This window comes from Diachasmimorpha longicaudata, chromosome 9 (genome assembly GCF_034640455.1).
Source record: "Diachasmimorpha longicaudata isolate KC_UGA_2023 chromosome 9, iyDiaLong2, whole genome shotgun sequence".
Lineage (NCBI taxonomy): Eukaryota > Metazoa > Arthropoda > Insecta > Hymenoptera > Braconidae > Diachasmimorpha > Diachasmimorpha longicaudata.
In genome coordinates, this window is record NC_087233.1 from 3,004,997 (window position 1) to 3,030,574 (window position 25,578).

The window sequence follows — 25,578 nt, forward strand, 5'->3', positions numbered from 1 at the left end:
TAAAGTCCTTAAACACGAAATTACTTGAAAAATTATAGAATTCCCAATTGTTTCTAATTTTACAAATTTCCTTTGCCAAAAATTTTTCAGGAATTCAAAAACTTGAAAATTTCTAAACTTCAAAACGTTTTTAAATTCATTATAAAATTTATCTGACTATTTTCCAACAAGAAAAATTCATTTTTAAATTCTCCATATTCCTAAAAAATTTCTCACTCCCTCAAAATATGAAGTTTACCCAATATCTCTATTTTTCAAAATTTATTTCTCGCAGAATATTCCCTAAAATCATTAATAACAAATCTCTACATTTTTTCAGAGGAAAATCACAAAGTTAATTCGACTTTTCAATTTAAAAAAAATTATTTGAAATTCAAAATCTCACGCAATCATTCATCAAATAGTGTGAATATACTGTTTTTTCGAACCAAATTTACAATTGTTCAGGGCTGCGAATGACAAACATTAAATTCAAAATTCCCGATAAAAATCGTTCTATCACGTTCTAATGATAACAGATCCACATCTTGACCACAAGTATTTCTCGTAAAATTGCAGGTTCCCAAGACTCCGATGTTATCTAAAGCTCGTCAAACTGTCCCTCCAGATCTCGAGATAACAAAAATGGCCGATGGTACCACGAGCATCATCACAAGACGCGTCGTCCCTCGGGCACAACCTTCGGTCCATTCGAGGCGGAACGCAACTGGATGATGAATCCCATGACAGACTTTCCCATTCGCATATTTGGCTCCTCTCCATCAGAGACCTATCACCTGGACTACTCCAGCGAGGACACCAGCAACTGGATGTGCTTCATTGCTCCAGCTAGCAGTGCCACAGAGCAGAATCTCATTTGTTATCAATTCAAGTCCAATATATGCTACACAGCGATACGTGAAATAATTCCTGGAGAGGAGCTGCGGGTGTGGTATGCCCCATTCTACGCTACTAAAATGCAAATGCCCCTCTACAACGTCGACATCATCTCCTCGGGATTTCCAGTTCCTGCACAAGACCTGCAGAAGTTCTCCTCCGATGGCACAACTAATCACGTCGAGACACTGAACAAAGAGATGGCTCTGGAGCTAAGGACGATAAAACGACCTGGGATTGCAAGATTTGTTCGGTTGCTGTGCATTTGTCACCCTCTTACGCAAAACATCTAATGGAACATTCTAAATCCCTGTTGGGAGCCTTCTGCACCCTCTGCAATCGAAAATTCTGCACCAATTCTGTTTTCCAGAAACACCGAGCGAAAAAGTATCCGGAGTCGGTGACCGAATGTTTCGGTATTTCAACATCAGACGATCCTCGACAAGAAAATGAACAAATATCATCCACCAATCTTCATATGTTGGACACCAACTCCCTGACCGTCGATGATGTGCTTCAGAGCAATAATTTGATCGACACTTCGCCATTAAAGTCCATTCTGGAGAATCAAGGATGTCTAAGTATTACTCTGAATCCCTTGACAGATTCAATTTTAGCCGATAACTTATCATCCTCTGACCCCGCCAAATTCAACGTCGACGACCTGACATCAGAGTTGTTAAGTATGACAAATCATAGTGACCGTTTATCCCACCAAATCAATAACCTGAATTGTGATATTTGCGGAAAGAGATTCGATAAAGCTGAGTACCTTTATCGTCATCTTCGAAAACACACGGGGGAGTTTATTCGTCCAGGTTGTCTAGCTGTTTTCGCCAGAAAAGAGAACCTGATATCCCACGTTTGTTCATTTTCGACGAACATTCAAGGGACTGGCTTTCTCGCTGTCCAGGCCGTTTCAACGAGAATTCCGGGCTTCAGAATGGCAGCTACTGGAACAATTCTGGAGTTGGACAAGAGTACGAGAACTGTGAAGAAGCTCAAGCTGACGGGGGTTCCCCTGAAGGTGTACAAACAAACCGCTTTCATCAAGGACATGTTCAATTCTACCCTGGAAGTCGCCAAGTTCGAGGGAGCCAGGATCAAGACGGTGTCCGGGATCAGGGGAATGATTAAAAAAGCTCTTAGCAAACCCGAGGGCTGTTTCAGAGCAACTTTTGAAGATAAAATTCAACTGAGTGACATCGTCTTCTGCAGAACTTGGTATAAAATTGATGTTCCCAGGTTTTATAATCCTGTGAATTCGCTGCTGCTACCGGCGGACCAGAAGAACCAGTGGAAGGGGATGAAGAGCACTGGACAACTCAAGCGAGAGGGCAATGTCAAGGCCCTGCCCAACAAGGATTCGCTCTATACGGAGATTGAGAGGCAGCCGCGAGTCTTCAAGCCACTGATTATTCCGAAGAATCTCCAGAAGGAACTGCCTTACAGAGATAGACCCAAGTTGGCACCTCTCCCGAAGAATCGAGTGAAAACGTTCAAGGACAAGAGAGTGGCGGTTGTCAGGGACGTCAGGGAGGAGAAGGTTGCCAAATTGATGAAGTCCATTAGGACTAATTATGCGAATAAACAGGAAAAGCTAAAGGAGGCGACCAAGGCGAGGATGACCGCTTATCAGAAGAGGGTCGAGGTCGAGGAGACTAGGAAGCTGAAGAGGCAGAAAGAACTCAAGAAACAGGTCTTTAGAACTTTGAGCAAGATGGAGATCAAGGAAAAGAGGATGCAGGCCGGGAGGCGGTAATCATTGTATATTGTGGAAAATATATTTTGTTAAATATGTTGTTAAAATTTATCTTTGGTGTCTTTTTCTTTTATCACCTGATATTTCGAGGATGAGGAACAAATTTATGGTCTTTAGAACTCCTTGGGAGACATTTTTTGTAGTGGAAGAGCACAGGGGATAGAAAGCCATGGGTTAGGCAATTCTTACAAATTTTTTAGAGCGAATTGTGGGTCTTTCTTAGGGAATATAAAATCTACAAGTTTTGGGTCATTGTGAGTAATCTGAGGTCGAGGAGAGCAGCAAACTCAAGAGGTAGAGAGAACTCAAGAAACAGGTGTTCAGAATTTTGATTACGAAGGAGACGAAGGAAACGAAGTTGCAGAATGGAAGATAGTAATGACTCCACATTTTTCGATTATATCTAATAGAAATGGCTAAATTGTTATTCGACGGTCATCTGCTCCCATTTAATTCTTGTCAAGGTAACTTAACAATTGGAGGTTGTATTTATCATCACCTGAGTAAGTATCAATAGTTCATCCTGCGTATCGACAATTCTAACTGGAAACGGTGAGCCTGGAACCAGGATTCCAGCCCAACGAACTTCAACTCTGTAGTCCCCGGGCTCCGTTGGATCGTAACGACAGAGAATTATTCTGTCCTTCTGGGTTTCCCTCTGCATTTCCACTCGGAAGGCACCTTTGGGTCCCCTCACTCGTACGGTTAATTGACCTGCACCTGCACCTCTTGTATCGCAAATAAATCTCGATTGAAATGTGGCCAAGACTCCGTGCTCGATTCCAGGTCCATAAACCCTCACCTAAAAGCAACAACAATGTTATTCAGGTAACACCCCGCCTTCTCATATTGAACTCGTTTTTTGTTCTCAACTAGAAAGCTCCCAATTGTTGTTCTGTTTGAGAACTTTCCAAATTAATTTACTTATTAATTTTATGTTAAATCCGACATCCAGAAAATAAATTGCACCTATTGAATAATTCTTGACACGAACTCGTTCACGAAATTTGTTTACGCAATACTTCCTTCTAAAAAATCAGAAAAATTAACAATTTGTTAATGGACACGAGCATTAACCGAACTCTAATCGCTAGTGTTTCCGAAACCGCAAGTCAGTCTCCCCCTGGTTTCGAGAGAGAACGTTCGAAGGGAAAAACTCGTGCTTTCCTAGCAACTGATTCCTGGATCAGTTAGAATCACCCTGGCCAGCGTTTATTGAAGAATTTAGAGTCTTCTGGAACTATCAGAGATCAATCCTGTGATTTATAAGGGAATCAACTTCTCGCGGATGCGGTAATCGACATGTATTGGATTATGGATAGGGATTGTCTCAATAGAATAAAAACTATTTAACTATCAACTTTAATTATTTATTATCGCACGGAGAAAGTATATCTTTCTGGTATGATGTCTCCAGAGTTGGTGCAAGGACCCATTTAAATAATCAGTTATCAATCTTGTTTATTATTGTAAATAATCAAAGTATAAGTTATAATTAATTATCTATCATTTTGTCCATTCGATGTCTGCTGCAGAATAATTAAACTGAAATTTGCTAATAAAATAATCTCCTTTTCTGGTTTCCTTGATTCTAACGATTGAACATTCAGGAAAGATGGGCACTCCGGGGAACCCTCATCAGGAATTTATCGGTTACCGAATCCACCTTCAAAAATTCGTGCCAAATAAGTTCAATGGCGCCACCGTCCTCCTATAGCCGACCCTCCGTGGAAATAGAAATTCCACCTTCGTCACGTAGACACACACACCTACTAGGTTGTCTCGATTGGGAAAATTGGCATACGCATCAGGCAAATATAAACAAATCCAGGTTTTCCAGTTATATTTCATTCACCCCAAGTTTATTAAAGATAATACTCTTCTCGGAGTTATTCTCAAGTTCTGGCCACCGGTGGGTGCACAGCTAGTCCCTGAAAATGGTGAGTCAGGGTTAATCTTACATTTTTATTGGATGATAATACTTGCGTTTATCAGTGGTCTTTGTCAGAATCCCTGAATAACAGGGCAGAAGTCTTATTTTTATCAGAGGGGGATGTTATTTGAGGGTCACCTCCATGTTCGGAAGTTCAGGTCTTGATAAGGTTATGAACAATCAACAATTCTCTAGATAATATCTTGATTGAGAACAGAAATTTTTATTTCGTGACATTTTCTAACCATATTTTACTTTCTAAGGGAACCTTGAAATCATTCAATTTTTTGATTCTCCAATTTTATTTGGGAATCCAAAATTGGATTGTTTGTATTTGTAAGTGAATAAAGGGCTACATCAATTACATTAAATCCCAGTTTTCGGAGACCATGGGATTGAATCTGGTCTATCTTCGACCACAAGTTCAGCTCAGTCAATCAAATCATTTTGGAAAAATTCGCAATTTGTTCGTAAATCAGTTTTCGAGACTATTTCAGTAGGAACCCAATTGATTATATTTTTTTCAAAATATTTTTGATAAGAAATCGACACCTTACCTTGAAATTTAATGCAAAATTGCTTCTCGGTATTCAAGTGTTTCCTATTAAAAGTCTAAAAAAAAAAGTTTAAATCCGTTAAGGAGTTAGCGAATAATCTGCAAAAAACATTTAATAACAATCAATGCATACACGCGGGTAGAATGAATACACACATACGTTAACCGATCGGCCATCATCCAATCGCTGACTAGGTGATGATTAATCAATCGATGTTGAGTGGTGGTCGACAGGCAGTCGATTGCAGGCTATCGTTGGTTGATCACCAATCAATGAGCGATCACATTGCGATTGCTAGTCAATCAATTCTGCAGGGATAGGCTAGTGCTCAATTAATCCATCCAATTCATAAAAATTCATTTAAAAAATCAACGAAATCTGAAAAATGTCATCAAAAATCAAGGCAAAACTTATAATTTTCGTGACCATCTTTTTACTCAATCACAATTGAATTGAAACGAACATTTGATGGTACAATTAAATCGATTGGAACTACAAATAAACGAAGATTTTCACATAATTGTTATTTTCGAAGAAGGAAAAATGACCCAAATGTCTATAAAAAAGAGGAGTAACGCTTGAAGTTATCACTTTCACCTGCAAACTCGATTAATAAAATATTAAGACAATTTTTTTAAGCAATCAATTTGTTTCTTTGCCACATTTTTTAAAATTATCGTACCATTTTACCGGAGAATTTGCACAACTGAAAAGTTCAAAAAATCCAATGACATTGTTATATATAACATATCATAAACTGTTGCATCGATTTATCTGACAGATTTCCAATTAAATTAATCGGATAGACCCGATGATTTTTGCCTCACTTATTAATTTGAAGAATTTTGTATCTCCTACAACTACTTCTAATTTAAAAAAAACTAATTAATTCAGGACGATGATGACCAGTACCAGACTGGCTACGACGTGGGCTCATTCCCCCAGGACTTCGGGTACACCCCCTTCGATACCGAGGGTGATGGCTCCACGGGTCTGCTTCCAGGGGAACAGAAGCCACGTATCCTTCTCATGGGCCTCAGAAGGTGACAAACAACACTCCAAAATCTCGTGAAACTAACAAGATGATATCGAAAATTGTGTGCGGATCATTTTGCAATTATTTTCGAGTACTGGGAGGGACCGAGTAACCGAGCGATACCCACTGTCCGGACGCAACTCACGCTCACGACCGAAGTTACCTGATATAAAAAATTAAAGATGTATCAACACTGGGTGATATTATATGGCTTGAGATTATTCTGTTGACAAAATCAGTTCGGTAACTTCCACCTGGAATTCGGTCCCACCTACAATTATTATTGAACTGGTAGTCCAGTGGTTCGGAACCCACTCAAAAATGCTGGTCCACTCGTGTTCTCAGCTGATGATGCAAGGATAAATAAACACTTTAGCCACAATAATAGTAGTTACGTGGAAAACTAATTTAGCCAAGAAAAGCAAGCCGATGAATAATCAGGAACAAATGCTGGTGTGCAATTGCGAGGTATGACATTGTCTAAGGTATCATATTAATGGTGCTTAGGAGGCAACTCTTTTTTTTTTTTTTTTTTTTTAATTATTGAACTAAAAGCAATATTTGTTTTAATTTCACTATTATGACTGGATATCTAAGTTTGGGCTTTGTAACATAAAATTAATCTTAAAATTATTGAAGTATTAGTAATTATCAGAAGCAATATAAAATTGTAAATTCTTAAAATGATCAATTCTGCCCATTTAACGTAGTAAAAAAAGTAAATTTCCAAGATAATGATGGGGATAATAATCGAAATTACTTTGACGACGTCGCGAAGCTAGAAAACGTTCTACTTTATTATAACAAAATCTTCAAAAAAATATTGCCAACGAATCTTACAATCTTCGTTATTTAGGAAATTATCCCTCGTCTGCAAAAACCAGAATTTATCAAATTACAAAGTTGGTTTAAAATGGTTCTACCCTTTTAATAAATTCAAAAACCATCGAAACCTACACAAAAGTTTCAGGGAAATCGATCACATTTGGAATCGGACTTTATACTCAAAATAGATCTTACAGTTTGAAACAAAAAAAGTTGAAAAATTGGAATTTACCACAACGTCTTAAGGGAAAATCAATATTTCCGTTATAGTTAAAGATTAAAATTTGAATTTTTGATTATTAGACGTCAAAAAATCACGGAATTTTTTGACACTTCGTAGAAGATGATTCATCGTGTCAGAAACAAGTTCTAGTATTTGTTTATAAGGAGGAAATGTTTAAAAAAATCAATTCTTTCCGAAATTTAATTGGGGTAATACAATCTGTGTATAAATTTTCTCGAATTTTACTTATGCAAGTAGTCAGAAAATTTGACACCTGAAAATACTTGAAAGCAGCGTTTCCGATCGGTAAAATACCGATCCGAGAGTAGAGATACTTTAAAGTAGCACTCACAACCCGTCCACATAAACAACGTATTAATAATAAGAAATTATGGCAAAAGAATAAATCAAAACTGCCCCTTCCAATGATAACTGATCACAGAAAAGGATTGGCAAAACCTTTCGTCATTCAATGCATTAGTGAAACGTTTCTAATTATCTTATATGTCACCTGCTCTCTGATTATACAAATTCAGTCCTTTTGTTCTTCTTTTTTTTATTAATTGAAAGTCCTAAAGATTCTTTCAAATTCACTTATCGAGTGATTCATCGGTCAATTTTGCATGGGGTCAATTACTTATCCTAAAATTAATCAAAGCTCGTTATGGAAATTTTACTTTTTTGGCGATCCCTATTTGCGAACCATAAATAACTCACTAGACCGTCTTCCCACACACTCTCACACAAGTTATGTTATTTTATTTACAACTTATTCATACCAACAAACATGATAATTTATACCATAATAATTAAGTCCTGAAATGCAAAAAACAGGTAATGACTCAGTGTTATTACCACTAAATTCTCTGCGTCCGGAAAGTGGGTACTGTTCGATTATACCGCCCTCACGGTAACATTACAGAAAATATTTAAATCAATTCCTGCTCGTACTCCACAAAACATCGAATTAATACATCTAAAATTCATTAGGAGCGGAAAATCATCGATCCAGAAGGTGGTCTTCCATAAGATGTCCCCGAACGAGACGCTCTTCCTCGAGAGCACCAACAAGATCATAAAAGACGATATCAGTAACTCAAGTTTCGTGCAGTTCCAGATCTGGGATTTTCCAGGGCAGATTGACTTTTTCGATCCAACATTCGACAGTGACATGATCTTCGGTGGTTGTGGAGCTCTGGTATTCGTTATCGATGCTCAGGACGACTACATGGAGGCCCTGAATAAACTTCACTTAACAGTGACGAAAGCGTACAAGGTCAATCAAGCCATAAAATTCGAGGTTTTCATTCACAAAGTTGATGGTCTATCAGACGATTATAAGATGGAGACGCAAAGGGACATTCACACTAGGGCAAACGATGATCTGGCAGATTCAAGCTTCGATCAGATCCATTTAAGCTTCCACCTAACATCTATATACGATCACAGCATCTTCGAGGCCTTCAGCAAAGTAGTGCAGAAGTTAATTCCACAGTTACCGACATTGGAGAATTTATTAAACATTTTAATATCAAATTCAGCAATTGAAAAGGCTTTTTTGTTTGATGTGGTATCGAAAATTTATATCGCCACTGACAGTTCCCCAGTGGACATGCAGAGTTATGAACTTTGTTGTGACATGATTGATGTTGTTATCGACGTGTCCTGCATCTATGGAATGAGGGAAGACCTTGAGGCTGCTGCCTTCGACAATCAGAGCTCGAGTTTGATAAAACTCAATAATGGAACGATTCTCTACTTGAGAGAAGTCAACAAGTTTCTGGCCCTTGTCTGCATCCTTAGGGAGGATAATTTTGACAGACAGGGGGTTATCGATTACAACTTCCTGTGCTTCAGGAAGGCCATCCAGCAGGTGTTCGAGCTCAGGAATAAGACAGCTAGTGCTAATAATCATTCGTCGAGCCCGACTAGTGGCAATGAGGGGAACAGTGCTCCCGGGGGACAGTCTGAGAATGCACAGAATGGCACTGCTGTCGTACTCACACAGAGTTAATGAATAAATCGAAATTAAAGAGATAGTAAAGGGTGATAACGTTGAGAAAGTGTCAAGATACTTTTAAGAACAGCTGTGTGAAGATTTCCTTGCTGAATGGGCCAGTCAAATTCGCTGATTTCTGCACAAAATTCTGGTAAAATTACACTGTAATGCCTGACGTGGGAAAAGTTTTGAAAATTTCTTTAGAATGTTTTATTATTTTATAAACTAGTGTCTGAGCAATGTTTATATTTAATGTATAATGTCACTGGGACAGCTTGACAAATGGTAACCGGAGAGGAAATTTTTTTTCCCGTTTTTGCAATTTTTTTGTTTAATGAAATAGATAAATGTTTTTGCATGAAATAAAAATATTTCTGAAATTTTTGAGTAGTAATATTCACCGACCAAAGGAAAATATGTTAAAAGCTTCATTAAATGGTCTTTTTTGTTCATTTGCTTGACATTTTACAAAAATCTGAAATAATTGTATTCAATGCATGCAATATTCTCGTATTAAAAAATGAAACTTTGGAAATAGTGTATCATTAATCTCGGAATGTAAAATAACGAAGTCATGCCCACGAGTTCCTTTCAACAGACAATTTCCATCCGGAGTATTTTATCTCTGATTTCAATTTGTCAAGCTGCGCTTGTAAAAGTCGTCAAACTAAAAAACGAAAAAAAAAGATCTGAAAAAACTCAGTAGATTATTTACCACGTCACGCAATACTCTATTTTTTACAATTTTCAGGGTTTAAACAATTGGAATGTCCCACTTGGCAATGAATTCCTCATATACGATACTGATGAAGTTGATAAGTCCAAAAATTCGGAAGTAATCATGTCAACTACCCTTGCAAAGGAGAAGTCCAAGGACCAATGTCATTGGCCATTTTTCCGTACATCTCATTACCGAGATGTTCCCCAAATGTTTTTGCTATTAAATTTTTGGGCTCATCTGTCTTCAGTCTTTCGCTACATAATCATGTGATTAATTAATGAACATTGAAATCTGTATATTTGTACGATGCATTTACCATAAGAATTAAAAAATTAAAGCCCCGCTTAATTGTAGGCAAAACGTTCTCTCAATCGGTTATTTTATTAAATTGTTATCTGGAGATTTTAACTTGACGAGCTGTATTTATTTATATCTTCTCAATTCAATCTTTTAAGCTCTCTTCCTACCAAAATTCATAATTATCAACAGTTAATTATGAAATCCCGAATGACTACCAATCAAGTTAAAAATTTGAGATAAAAATTGAACAAAATAATGGTTTAGATAACGCTTTAAAGATAATGAAGGCGGGTCCCCAATGTAAATATAATTGATGATTTAATTAATAAAAGAGTCCCATAATTGAATATTATGGACTGTAAATTGAGAAGCGCTTAATTAACTGATCGATTGGTTAATCAACGTTGTACTATTTGATACAAATAGAGTGACATTAGGATTATCAGAATAATTTACTTTTCAAGTTCATCAGGCAGTCGCTGAAGTTGTAACGAGATAAATCGAAGAAATTTTTGATAGATTGATACCAGAGGTGGAAGAATGTCTCGTCGTATTCACGGAGAGAGATTTCATTTGGAATTTCTTTGACTGGATTCAATTCACTCCAGATTTGATTGACGTTTTTTATTAACGGTCTGATTAGAAGGGGAATCCCTGATGGAGGGAGAGTCTGGTGGGCCACTTCAGCTAGGTACTCGCCAATAAGGGGAATTTTGGGAGTTAATTTGTCTGGAAATCAGGGAGAAGAAGAATTTATTATTTGTTTTCAATAGATTTAGGATCAATTATTAATAAACCTCGTGATGACCTCTCCCATTAAAACAATTATATTTCTGTAATGAATAATATGTTTCTGATCCTACATTAAAAAAAAAATTAACAACTTTTGTTTCTAATGTATTTTGTGGATGATGCGATAGATTTAGTAATTCCTCAAATTTATTTAACCTTGAAAAGTAAATTGTTATTTTATATTTGTATATCTGAATAGAAATATATGGATACATAATATATGGATAAATTTTTTGAAAATGAATAATTTGTTTGAAAAAATAACAAAAATTTTAAAATATCTTGTAAACTATTTATTTTATTTTCACATGTATACACCCCCTCGGGTTTTTACATTTTATTCCCTTCCCCTGCGGTGCCATGGGACCGACTTTTTTCCCCAACTGTACTGCATTTGCACAGGAGTAGAGGAAAACCATGGAAAACCTCTACCGTACAGTCGGCCGATAGTACAGGGTCCCAGTGCACCCTTCCGTCACACTGACTAGAAGGGTACACTGGGTCTCCACACCCGTGCCTTCCGTGCAGTAATTTTTGAGCGAGCGAACGGTGTTCCCAAACGGTCACCCATCCAAGTAGTGTCCCAACGAAACGCTGCTTAGCATCGATGATCGCCGGAGCAACACCGCACTCGCCCAACCATTACAGTCGGTCTATATCTTGTAAACTATTTTTTTAAGTTACGATAAGCTTAAAATATTTTTTAATGTATTTTCTTCCTAATTATATATTTGTAATATGAACATTCAATAAGACGACATTAGTTTGATTTTAAAATGTGTATCAAGTCCGAAGCGTCGTTTGAAATCAAAATTGATATGAATACAGATTTGCTAAATGTTAATTTGTTTTTCAGTGTAGAAAGATGCGGATTTGAGTTTTTTTTACTTTATTCTGCATGGAGATTATTTGCTTAAGCGTTAATTTAGACGAGACAAAATGCTGGATCTCCAAAAAATTTGTAGAAATTACAATTGGAAGAAATGAGGAAGGAAAATCGTGAAACAATTTCGACTTCATTCTTCACGTAATGAAATCTAATTTTGTTGAGTGGTCAGGGGTAATAGAATTCACAAAATTACAAAAAAAAATCAATTTATTCACAATATTTGTCGACACCTCGATAACAATTCTCATCAAACACATCGAGTGAAATTAATAATTTTACAGGAAATTAATGACTGTATTTTGTAGGATAACGGTAATGTACAATGACTTTGCTATTCATTATGATGCTACATTGAATGGAATTAATTCAATCGATTAGCATGTGTGAGTTCTGTGTGTAATTTGTGGGGACAACTGCATAGCACTGTCAGTTAAAAGCAGATGTCAAGCCAGCCACTGGAAAAAACACATGAAAATAAAGAAAATGAAATAGTATATTTCGATACGAGTACCGAAAAGTAGTTTTTGGGTCGTGGCAGAGTAATAGCTTGGGCTGAAACCGAGTGATATTCCCCGGGGAAAAATTTGCAATCTTCGATATTATGTCGATAGTTCAAAATATCGATATATCGCAGTTCGATAATCGTGGTTAATCGATTGATACTTGTTTATCCACAATTTTCCAAAAACTTTCAAATGCAGACAGAATACAGAATACTTCGCCGAATGAAAAAAAAAATTTTAATAAATCGTTCCCTATCGATATCTCGACAAATCGACTTTACATGAATCGATCTTTATCGATTCACTTGATTTTTTCAATATCGAACATTATTAGCAGTTCAATAATCGTTGGTACTCGATCTTTCTACACCGTTATATTGCAAGTATCGATCTTTCGCTCCCACTATCGATATTCAATTTATACTTTTTATTGACATTTTTTCAGGAATTTTCGCAAAGCGAACAAACACTTTGGTGAATGAAAAAACAACAATTTTTCAATAAATATTTCCAGATGGATTTTGTCATATCGATATCCCGATAAATCGACGTCACATGAATCGATTTTGATGGACCATTTTTCCCAAAAACTACTTTTCACACAAGCATTGAAAGATTGCTTCATGACAATGAGTGGAAACATAAAAGGAAGTTACAGTAATTTCTCAATAGACTCGCACCAGCTATCCATTATTTGATATTTTATACCCATCTATTGTTACTAAGATTAACGGAACAGTCTAAATATCCTATCATCACGGCTCACTTCCGTTACCTGGGACCAACGGCGTGAACGTCGCGGTGAGTCGCGCCCCCTAACAATTCGATATTACTATTTATCACGGGTACAGTTGATCACAAAATATTGAATCACATCTGCCATTCTACACAAAACCTTTTATCACAAGTTAACTTGATTACGGATCGATCATAGCCAATGACAGAAATAACCTCAATCACGGAAATAGAAAATGTTACACAATGTTAATGAACGTATCTCTTAAAATATTAATCAGAAACAAGAAATACGGCCGGAAATGGGTAGATTATACGCGATTTATATTATGAAAGTAAGGTTCATTCTCTCGTAATCCTGCGCATTTGTATTTTGTTGCATTACTATTATTCGGGAGTAGTGGAGGGGGTAGTTGTGTCATGTATATATACTAGGATGGCCCATAAGTGAAGGAAATCGAATTTCACCCTGCCTATTCGTGGTACACATAGCTAAAAATATCAGGATCATATGTGAATTTTTTCGGATTTTTAAAAACATTTTTAGAGGTTGCGCCAACTGGTTTCATTTCTTATGGACTTTTACACGTGACGGACAGACCAAATGCAATAATAATTTTTTTTAAATACAATGACTCGACCTTTCGTTATGAACTCTCGTACACTTTCCGGCAGAAAGGCTAAGAGTAAGATAAGATTTTTCTCCCAACAAAAAAACGATTTGTTATTAAAATGAAAATCGTAATTTCTGTTCAATTTAGGGATTTTCGGTGGTGTCTACGACGCTTCGGGAGTTTTCGATATTCTTCTCGATTCGGTTAGATGATCATTGAACTATCTGACTATCATTTAGAGAAAAGAAATTTTTTTTTTGCAAATGCAATGTGGTGAAAAACAGGAAAGAAAATTGTCAAATTTTCGTGTAGAGACAGGTGTCCGACTCATCCGGTGCTTTTATGGCGGTCGTATACAGTGAAATGGAACCCAGGCAAAAAAATTTGGCCTGCCGGACTGACCTTTCCTGAAAAGGAACTGAACCCTTAGTGCGTTAAGCTGGTTATAGCATATAATTTCATTTCGAATATGAAGATCTCTCAATTATTTATATTTTTATTACAAAATAGACATTGTTAATTTAATCAATTTACAGAAATTTCAACAAAATTTGAATCGTAAAAATAGGTTAATTCTAAATTGATTTTTGATGTTTTGTAAATGTCGGAAGAAAGCCCCTTAGGTACTACCTGGACGATACCCGAAGCACCACCGCGGTCATTCCTACTACCTGACACGGGACCGTCATTGAGGGTATTTAACTTCTACCTAATTTTTATAACCCTTAACTGCCAGTAGGTCAGACATTTTACTTGAACTTAAAACGCTTCGCGCAACCACTACAATTTGTTTAAATTTTTTTTGGAAAATTTTCTTGGGTAGTCTATTAATGGAAGAATCATTTTCCGGGATAGGCTCTCAAACATTAGGGGATCCGAAAAAATGGGCCATCCTAATATATACGCAGTAGCTCTCCGCCTGATTTTCGGACATTTGGAAAGTATCGAAAATTGCCTTGGCCGATACGCTACCGCGGATCTCGATAATACAGTGACATTTAAGGAGAGAGATTTATGACTTTGCATTACCTATTTCTCAATTGGAATGAATTAAAAATGTGTCCGGAAGAAATACCAGATGAAAAGATAAGGAATGAGAATCATGAGAAGAGGAACCTTGAAAGAAATGAAAAGTCAGGTGGAATACAAAGAAAACGAGGAGAGGAAGAGAAAGGAAAAGCGGCTTGGGTTGTACAGGTTAGTGGACTGGCGGACGATGTGGAAAGAAGCGGGAATTCCCACTATTTTACTTTCCATTCTACTTTTAGCACCTGTTTTACCCCCAATAAATGCTTTTCTCTCCCTCTCGTCTCTCTTCTCGTATTCCGCCTGACTTTTCATTTCCTTCCGGACTCCTCTTCTGACTCTTCTTACTCCTTATATTTTCCTCTGGTATGTCTTCCGCACACACTTTTCATTCACTCTAATTACGGAGCTCTCTTTTTTGCGTCTAACCCGTGTCAGGGCCACCCCACCGATAATCGAAACGATAAACATGTAATAAAAGATATACCAAATGTACCCGGGGATAGATTGTTAATAGAGGGGTTCCATGTAGAACAAAGAGAACATTTGTAACATCGAAGAAATACATTGAAATGGAATTGAATGGAATGATATTATCGAAGACGGAATCTGACTTTAGAACACCGAAATTATTTTATTCTCGTGAGTGAGATCACTGAAGGATTGTCAAGAGCTCCGACTTACAAATGTCAAAATTGAACGATTGCAAAGCTTCCAGTTGAAAGGAAAAATCTCAATTCTAGATACCGTTTCGTTCCACATCTATATATTTTTGGAACACGAAAAAATCGATTTTTTTTGCATATTTTCAAAGTTTAGACCTTTAAGAATATGCCCTTAAAAGGATTTTTCAAAATTCGAATTATTTTCGGAGATACAGAAGATTTTGTGACGCGTCATCTATTCTACTGGAATTGTTTCTCAAACTTCAAACGCGTTTTTCTCGAAACTACTTTTTTCGAAGTGGTTGTCATGATATCTCAAGTTCTACCCGACCGATTTGTTTGTAATTTGGTGTAAATCTTCTTTATATACCTCTCTATTGAGTGAGCCCTGGATTTTGGAAAATTTCAATTTTGAATATTTTTAAAAAATTCGAAAAGGTCAAAAAAAGAGGGTAAAAAATTTTTTTTTTTTCAAGTCCACGCCATTTTGTGAATTTTTTTTTTGGCTAAGGTCTACTCGGTAGCGACATATTAACTGATTAACAATTTCTCAAAATTCTTTGTTTCAAATCACTGAAAGGAGTGGAATCATGTCAACCAGGGTGCACCGTTTTTTTTAAGGCCTCCACTTTACCGGCCTGTAAATTGGCGAATTTTGGATTGTTTTTTATATTGTTGAAATACCAATAAATAACATATAAAAAATGGATTGTAAAAATGTTTTTCATTTTTTTTAAATCTTAGTTTGAAAAATGCTTAAGATTTAGGCTTCTAAACCAGAATACCGCCTTAAATCATAAGTAACGGAAGGTATCGCACTCGCGAAGATTGCACAGTTACCCTGGAAAGCCTCGAGACGGATTTTCGCTCGCAGTGTCTCATAATTGTCACTAAAAAAGTCAAAGGCAATTTATAATAATTTATGCCTTTATAAATCGTTCTGTGATTATATCCTGATTGATCTGCTCAGAACCGGAGGAATCCTTGGTGCGAGTGTACCAATCAATCACCAAAATTACTTTTTTGCGAAGCGCGGTGAAAATGTAGTTTGGATTAGTAATAAGTTAGGAGCGAGTGTTTTAATTAGTACTGGTCGGAAGTTAATAATTGCTTGCTCCAGGGGCTTTAAATATTTTAGGAGATATGAGTGTAGCTATGGAAGTGAGGAATGTTGAATTGAAATAAGTCCCTCAAATTGTTAACGGAGGTCTCAGACTTACAATAATCAGCCTCCTTGTGCTGTACTGCGTTGTGCAGCGCTAAGGCTAGATAAGTGTGATATTTCGTAAAACTGGACTCCATCAGGTCCAACTCGGCGGCGATCAGTTGCTTTGCTCCACGATCCCAACGCTCTCTCACGTGGACACACATACCAAGGAGCTAGTCGTGATATAAAATTATTATTGATTATTTTTCCCACCCAAATTTCAGCCAATAGAATTGCACCATTTGTTGATATTTTGTATAGCCTACCTCGAATATCAGCGATAATTTTTTGAATATTTTGATAAACAAACGACACCTAACCAAATAAACCTCTTTTCATGTCATGGCACAATTCTCTTGGCCGAAATTTGGATAGGAAAAATAATCCCCTGAATACCACTCGAGCTTCAAAATTATAGAATATTTCCCTCTAGGTTCCCTGCGTACAAATGAAGGAGTCAAGTTTTTCAGGAAAAATCACTCGCGCTTCGCACTCGTGATTTTTTAGCCTGAAAAACTTGACTCCTTCATTTGTTTGCAACGAATCTATCGGGAAATATTCGATAATTTTGAACCACTTGTGGTATTATATGTGATTATTTTTTTCATCCCAATTTCAACCAATCAAATGGTGGCATTTCCCGTCACGTGGTACAAGTAAGAGAGTTTTACTTCGGATATTTTTCGGATATTTCCCTGTTTGTTGCTAAGCAATGAAAATATCCGATAAACAATTTGTACGCGTTTCAAACCCCAAAACTGTCATTACAAAAAATCAAGTTCAAAGACTTTACCTCGACATGAGCAGATTTGGACGGGAATCCTTGGAGATTATTGATCAAAAAATTTTTTAAAATGTTCCTAATAATACAGTGAAGACAAAAGCCACAATTTGGAAATAATTCTCTGCATTTTGTGCAGACAAAAAATATACGCTGGAGAAGCCACGACTACGAGTGAACAACCATACTATATGACGTGAAATGCCACACATTTAATTGTTTGAAATTGGAATGAAAAAAATAATCCAGCCAAATACCCCTCGACCTTCAAAATTAATCGGATATTTCCCTCCAGTTTCCCTGCGTAGCACCGATCGGGATAAGATTCGCAGAAAAACCCTCGCGCTTCGCGCTCGGGTTTTTTAACCTGCGAACCTTACCCCTCTCGTTGCTACGCAACGAAACTCTCGGGAAATATCCGATAATTTTGAAGGTCTTGGGGTATTACCACTGAGAAATTAAGAATAATTTTGATTCCTCTTTGACATTTTTTTTGATTCGATCAAAAATGACTGGCTTACGTTATTAATTGTCACCATGATATCAGAATATTGAGGAGTTTGGAGACAATGCTCGTGCACTTTTTCCAAGTAATCGTTGTGAGCTGGAATCAAACAAAATTAATTTACAGGAAATTTTTATCTTTTTAAGTGGGAATAACGGATCGTAGGAATTATCACTCCGTAAAAAACTTCTCCCGAGGAAAAATCGCCGTAAAAATATCGAAGGGATTTCCAGAACTTTCGAAACAATTCAGAATTTCCAGGAAATCAGAAATAATCAAGAAGCTTCTAAATATTTTGAGAAGATACGATAAATTCATAGGGATTTTCCGGGAACCCAAGAAATTTGTAAAAAGTTGAAGAAATTTCTCTAAAATGTGAGAAAATTTGAAAAACTTCTGAATTCATAGGGAAGTCGGATAAACTCAGTTCGAAATTTTTTTGAAATTTGTAAATTTCGAAAACTGTTCGTGACATTTTGGGACAATTTGTAGAGTTTGTGGAACTTTCGAAGGAACTCACGACCGTTTCGTGTCTATGAAGAGAAATTTAGAGGAAAATGTTTGTAAAATAGAAAAACTATCGAAAAGTTTTTCATTTGTTAGAACCCCTGAAAATTCCAGAAAAATTGAGAATTAAAAAAATTGAATAATTTGTCGAGTGTTTTAGAAAAATGAAAAGTTTGATAATTACGGTTTGCGCAATTCTCAAACAGTTTCTTGATAATTACAGTAATTGTCAAGAATCTTGTTACTCAATTTTCTCTTATTCTAACCAGGCAAAGCCGGACTGTGCAGTTGGTACCTTGAATAATAGCATCTAAGCTATCAGCCGTTGCCAACTGTTCTTCCAAGATCAATCCAAGACTCTGCAATACTTGCCCACATAAATAAGAGTGAATGGAGCCAATAGCATGTAATAACCAGAATCTCAAGCTCTCCAGTCTTCTCATGTGAAAGTGGTGAAGCATATCATTCATATGTACAGAATCCTTTCCTTCAAGATCTGTAAATAATATAAGTAATATCTTAAAATTAACGAATTCAGAATTAGTTTAAGGATTTACGATTGTTTCGTATAAAAGTTGGTAACAAACATTCTTGCACTGGAATTATCTGCATACGATATACTTTTCAGAAAATTATTTCACATAATTTTTCAAGGATCTTTTCATAAGACTGTTCATAAGTCCAAATTCGATTGAGCTCATCTGATATACGAACCGTTTTCGTCATGAAAAACATGTTTTCTCCACCTTTCAACTTGATTTTTCAATTTTTACCAACGCCAAAGAGCGAAAAACTATTTTTTCAAAAAAAAGAAAACCCCAAATATCTCATAACTTTCTGACAACACGTATATAGCTTTTAATCGATTTACATAGGGAGTATCGAGACGAATATTTTGAAAACAACTAAAATCAAAACAATTCATTAATTTCGGAGATATTAACGAAAAACCATTGAAAAACAAATCGCTTTTTTCGAAAACTATTCGACGATTGAGCCACTCTTCTGCCTAAAGTTAATTCTCCTTAAGGTCAATAATGTGTGAAAGTTTCTGATTTTTTAAAATTTTCTTAGTCGATTTCTTGTTCAATTTTGTAGATGTTGATTACAGCAAAATGGCAGCGAGGAAGGGAATATAATGACATAGCTCTCACACTTCATAATTATCTCTTTCGACCATTCTACATAATTTCCAATGAAAATTAAAGAATGTGAAAAATAATGGATTGCAATGCTTCCATCCGGAAGCAGAAGGAGAGTTGAGGTCTCTGGTTCCACCTCTACGTATTACAGCACAATTCATCATTTCAATATATTATTGGACAATTCACCACATAAAGTGGAAAATTTGTATAGTGTTCCACATCTTGGGATTGAATGTTCGACTAACTAGAATTTATTGACCTCACAGTGAATTCTTCATATAAAAAATAATGCTCTGATTAATTGCTGATATGATGAATGATACTGTAATAATTAACTCGTGTGATCAATAATACTATAATGAATATTTGTAATGAAATGAACTATAATATTACATAAGTGTAAGATGTACAGGTGATGTCGAGATTAATAAGTACATAGAGAGACTCTCAGGATTACTCCACGTCAATAAATTCACCAATGCCCCTCATTCCCGAGGAAGGCAAGATCGAAATTTTGTGGGACCCTATGCTCTAAGATTAAATGATTTCCAAACGATTTAATGTTCGGATAAATAATGATTTTTTCTCAGTGTTTGAGAGCTGATAACTCACCACTAAATCTTAAATTATTGAGTGCCCACAGCGCCCATTTCAACTTCAATCCAAATCTGAAGATACCATTGTACTTCTGCAATGCCTCGTTCGTCAGCACCATATTAATCGGCCAATCAACATCATAATTCAACACGATGTGATCAACAGCCTGCAAGACTTGCCGCGTGCAGACATCTTTCAAGGAAATAGACCAGCGATTATGAGAACTCGAATCTCTCCACTCATCTGACAGTACCTCCTCCAACAGATGCGTCAGACTCTCCGGATTACTGACCGACACATTCCTCTCGACATCTGCGAACATCATTTGATAAAACCTCGTCATAACATGTCCCCGTTCCATCATGAAAACAGATCTCATCAGCCTCAGATGTTTTTCCAGTTTGTACTCATTAATCAAAATGTCCTTCACTAATTTGGCAGCACAGGAGTATCTTTTATCGAGGATTTTATCAAGAACTTCCTCGAGGACCTTTCTGAAAGGTAAAACATACGGAGAAATGGCTTCTAATCTTTTGAAGATTTGAATTCCCCAGAGGGATTTTCCAGATCGTTCCGGTGTCTCCTGTTCTTTGCAATCAACAACATCAACATTGATGGGAGGCAAATATTTCTGAAAAACCTTCATCAGGAATGGATTATTAATCCTGAGCACCTGCTGTCTGATATTCTCCTCCAACTCAGTAAATCGCTGATCAGATTGACCATCAGAGTCACTCTCCATGGTGTCATTGACATCATCAGCATCATCAGTCTCATCTCTCTCCCCGAACCTTTCCAATCCCTCCATAATTCGTCTGATAAATTCTTCGCAAAGAGGAATTCTCTTTTCAAACTCTTCCGAATGAGCTCTCCACATGTCAGATATCCTGTTCAAGGTCACAAGCAGCTCAACACTCCTTCCCATATCCCTGACTTTCCTAAACAATTTTTTCATGATCGGATCAGCCGTATCAGGTCCGTCATTTTCCATAACAACGAATGTAATCCTAGACGAAAACAAAGAATTCTCGCTTCTGTCTTTATCCTGCGTGTCCGAGTTCTCTCCTTTGACTTTGGAGATGAGAAATTCATTTCTGAAGTCCTCCAGACGTCCTTCACTCAGCCAAGTGTCGATGATGTTCAGGTAGACCTTCAGTGATGACAGATATAACGAGGCACAGAGATTGGTACGTTTTCGACTGCTGGAGTTCTCCATTTCCTTGTATATCGATGAAAGCAATTTATAAGACTTCGTCCAATGACTCTCATCGTTTTCTGGAATTACCACAGACCTGTGAATCTCATCCAGAGTCTCCAGAGTGTTCAAGTGCACTTCCAATTCCCTCGACAGAGTTAAAATTGTGTTTATGTCGTTCTGTTTCATCACTCGTTGTTCGATTTCAATAATTTTTCTGTTGACATCACAATAGTAATCTCTGATGGACGAATGGTAGGCCTCAAGTGTCAAAGGAGGAAGCTCTCCCCCCTCATAAATGTCATGGATACTCCTTCTAAATAAATTAATTCGATTGACCATCTCCAGGTATCTGCAATAGGTGGAGAATGCTGAGTGGAATGATTTCGGAGTTAAACTCGTAATTGATATGTTGTCTTTGACATGAAATGAATTGAGCGATGTTTTCTTGAAGATCGTCATCTCCATGGGCACATGAAACATCCACAGCAGTTCCCTGCATGCTTGGTACTCGGTAATGATCATCACAGGTTTAGAATTGTTGAGAATTTCTCTGTCATAAATTCTACAGAGATCGACAGGAGAAAAATTGAGTTTAGGTCTGGTGTCACTCGTGTTTATGACGTTCCACCAGGTGTTTTCGACGTTTGAGTCCAGCCAATTGCGGGACTCGATGGCTGATTGGAAAATTGAAGAGGGCTTCTGATCGGGAAGAGGATGTGCAGGTTCTAGGGAAAGGGGGCATGGCTCGTTATGAAGCTTTTGGGATTTTTCATGAGTTATCAATGGTTTCTCATCATCATCGTCACTCCACTCGGATTCGGAGCTACTTGCATACTTGTTGAAAAAGTCAGCCTCGCCCTCTTTAAGATGCTCGCCCCAATCGATCTCGTCGACTTCCTCGGAGGCTGCTAATGTCTTGTCAATCTTTGTCGTGTGGAGACAATCGATTTCGGATTTTTCGGTGTCTCTTGAGAGATTCAGAAGCAGGCAGAGGAGAGACCATTGGAGATCGTACTGTGGATGATGATCGAAATCAAAACTTGTGAGGAAGTTCTCCACGAGATTTTTAAAGTCTCTTGCAACAGCGTATTTTCCGTAAATTCGAAATTTTTCCTCAACTTCGGCGATTGTGCGTTTCACCTCGTGACTGTTGATTGATAGGAAACGGTGGTGCTTCATGTTGGAAAAAACGTAACGCTCACACAGGTGATAACCCTCATCTGGCTCCTGGAAAGAAATTAATTCGTTCAGTGAGCTGCCGGGGGTAACACATGGCGATGGCAATTAGAATCAGTCCGATAACAGAATGATTTTTTCAAGGGAATTCTAGCAGAAGGTCGCTAGGATCTTGGATGGTACCAAGAGAAATACATTTTTGAAAATAATATACTGAAAGCAATTATTGGAAGTGGGTTATTTGGAATAATAATTCTGTTTTTAGTTGTAACTATTTCTCTACTTTATTATTTAACTCAAATAATTGTGCTCGAAAAACACATCCACGCTGTACTGATTCTTCAGAGGAACTAACTAGATTTTATAAAGGGAAACAACACCCTGGACCTTTTAGCTCTCAAAGTGCTCATGAAAAATCCAACAGAAATAAAAGTAAATTTTTGTAAAAACTGTGCCAAGAAAAGGTTTTGCGTATTGGTTTGACCTAAAAATTAAAAAAAAATAATAGAAATAAGAAAGAAAACTGAACAACAGTTCTGTATGATGAAAAGATATAGTTGAAGGAAAACTAAGGTTCTTGGCGCTGATTTTTTATCTCACTATATCTGTGAAACTCCATAGCATCAATTTAATTAATTAATTGAACAATTAAAAGCGAGCAGGCGACCGACGCTATTCGACACAAGTGATGTGACCGATACTTTACGCGTTATTATTATTTTTCCTTGATTTCTACCAATTCAACTGATATTATGCTTCTGAATGGAGCCTCAGCCATTCGATTTCAAAAATGAAAAGGTAGATTCGCGATGTGAGGTAGTTCTGGTACTGGCATTCGCCAGAGGATTTAGAAAGATATATCTAATCTATTAGTAACATGAACTTCAATAAAACAATAAATTTTGTAATAACCAGCCGACGAACTGCGTCCATCCGACGTCTGTTTTTTCATATGATATTTTCATATCGTAAAAGCTATGATCATAACAAATTTTGAACTGCTATTCCAATTTTTCACCAAATTATTGAATGGAGAACACTGAAAATATAAAAAAACGTAAACATGGGAATATCTCACGATTTTTGTATGAGAGCAAATGCATATTTTCATAACTTTGTATGATGCCCACTGAGACCAGTAATTTGAAAATAAAAATTGAAATCTGTTGAGTAGTTCATGAAATATTCAAAGGAGTCTATTCATGCAAAAGGAAGCGCCTGGATGATTGAGCCCATCCAAAATAACAGCCTTTTATGTTATGAGAGCTACAAGTGTACAAAATGTCAACAATAGGTTTTGAGATATTGAGAAAAAATCAAATTTACGAAAGTTGTTATATCTGAAAAACTACTGGACGGATAGAGCTGAAACGACGCATCAAAGGACAGGTAAATTATAGCTATTATAAGTTGAAAATTCAGAGTTTCAGTTACAAATTTGACTGTATTTTTTCACAGCTTTTCCATAATTAATCTTTAAAATTGCGAATTTTGCAGCACATACACACGGACATGATATAAAAAACCTAGTTTTTCCGCATTTCATACCATTCTAGAAAATGTGTCATTGCAATTAACTAAATTAACAAAAATTAAGAAAATTAAGGAAATTTTAAAATTAAGAAAAATTCTTTAAAAATTACGTGTCAGTCCTGTAATCTGTCAGTTAAAACAATATTCAATAAAAATTACGGAACCGTTTTGCACTGCTTCAGTGAACCTTCAGGAAAAAGTCCAAAATGTTTCAGAAAAAGTCAGAACTGTTCAGTGAAGAAATCCGTATCTGTTTCGTAATTTTTACTGAATACTGTTTTGACTGACAGATTACAAAACAGGCTCGTCATTTTTAAAGAATTTTTCTCTCCGTGTGGAAAAGTAGAAAGCATAACAATAATATTTTCTCAAAGGCAACATTTCTAAAAAAAAACGTTATTAATTTTTCAGTTATTTTGTCCAGCTGATGCCGGGTTACACAGCTGAGAAATACTTTTCCCATAAATTTCAAGAGCTATATGGCCCTTAATGAATTAGTTATTATTAATGTTCACTTCCTGGCATTAGTAACATAATATATTAGTAAAAAAGGAGAACATAGGTCATAATCTCGAGCCATATATGTCACGAAATTGGAATGTAGTTCAGTTCTAGTTTTATATTGCAAAATGTACGATTGACTGGTAAACATAACCTCTTCTACTCACCTCGAAGCCGGTTAAGGAGGTTATTAACAGTTTGAGATCATTTTGAATGTCATTCAGAATCTTCGAACCCATTTTTAATGTATTCATGCAAATTTCATTCCATTTTCCAGCCGATTAAAAGGTAATTTTAATGGAATCACAACATTCTTCACCATCTTCGATTCAAATGATTTTTTTTGTGCAGTAGTAGTTAATATTTTTTGACAGAGAGGATACACTAAAGTAGAAGCTCAGAACCCTGGGGTAGGGTGACCCCTCGTCAACGCTAGTTATGACCCCAGCGGTAGGAGGCGCCGGCGTCGATTCTGGCGGAGGAAGAATGTGAGGTGCATTGTTCATTGAAAAATTGTCTCTCCATCCTCAATGAATATTGAGGAATGAAACCAACGCTCTTCAAAAGAAAATTAAAGTGTCGTCGATTGGGCTGAGTTTGATTCTTCAATCTCCGTAAATAAAAGTTAAACGCAAGTGTTTAAAGCCAATAGGAGCCTTTTTTATTCGTGAATAAAGGAAAAGAAATGCAAAAATGTGTTATTTGTATTCTTCGATTTTTGCTCCAGTAGTGTTCCGATTAATTGTTGATGAAAACATGAATATTTTGCTCATATAATCGAACCTGGGAGCTTAATTAATATTTTGACGTGTATAAAGACATAACGAATTCAAGTTGATTGCACGAAGTTGAAAAATGTTTTTAAAAAATCAGCTTACTCATGGGTATTTATTATTTATTTATCTACTATATATTTCCTTGATGTTACAAAAGTTTTCTTCTTCGTTTCACATCCTCCCCAGCCTCTCTTGC

The 25,578-nt window shown here is 36.6% G+C and overlaps 2 protein-coding genes across 5 annotated transcripts; one reads left to right on the forward strand and one right to left on the reverse strand.

The window, feature by feature from the left end:
* The first annotated feature begins 4,437 nt into the window (after window positions 1-4,437).
* Window positions 4,438-11,519, forward strand: LOC135165933 (ras-related GTP-binding protein C). Of its 4 annotated transcripts, none has more exons than XM_064127746.1 (3): window positions 4,438-4,578; window positions 6,023-6,171; window positions 8,203-11,519. In XM_064127746.1, the coding sequence occupies exons 1-3, from the start codon at window positions 4,576-4,578 to the stop codon at window positions 9,224-9,226; spliced, it is 1,176 nt and encodes a 391-aa protein (XP_063983816.1). In that variant the 5' UTR covers window positions 4,438-4,575; the 3' UTR covers window positions 9,227-11,519. The 4 variants fall into 4 exon arrangements, with proteins under 4 accessions (XP_063983816.1, XP_063983815.1, XP_063983817.1 ...); XM_064127745.1 differs by lacking the exon at window positions 4,438-4,578 and adding an exon at window positions 4,633-4,740; XM_064127747.1 differs by lacking the exon at window positions 4,438-4,578 and having other exon boundaries at window positions 6,087-6,227.
* LOC135165931 (gamma-tubulin complex component 5) lies at window positions 11,291-24,994 on the reverse strand. Its single transcript, XM_064127744.1, has 6 exons — window positions 24,774-24,994; window positions 20,214-22,623; window positions 18,752-18,952; window positions 17,966-18,048; window positions 16,677-16,836; window positions 11,291-12,368 (listed from the first exon to the last, which is right to left on the reverse strand). The coding sequence occupies exons 1-6, from the start codon at window positions 24,858-24,860 to the stop codon at window positions 12,340-12,342; spliced, it is 2,970 nt and encodes a 989-aa protein (XP_063983814.1). The 5' UTR covers window positions 24,861-24,994; the 3' UTR covers window positions 11,291-12,339.
* Window positions 24,995-25,578: the final 584 nt, after the last annotated feature.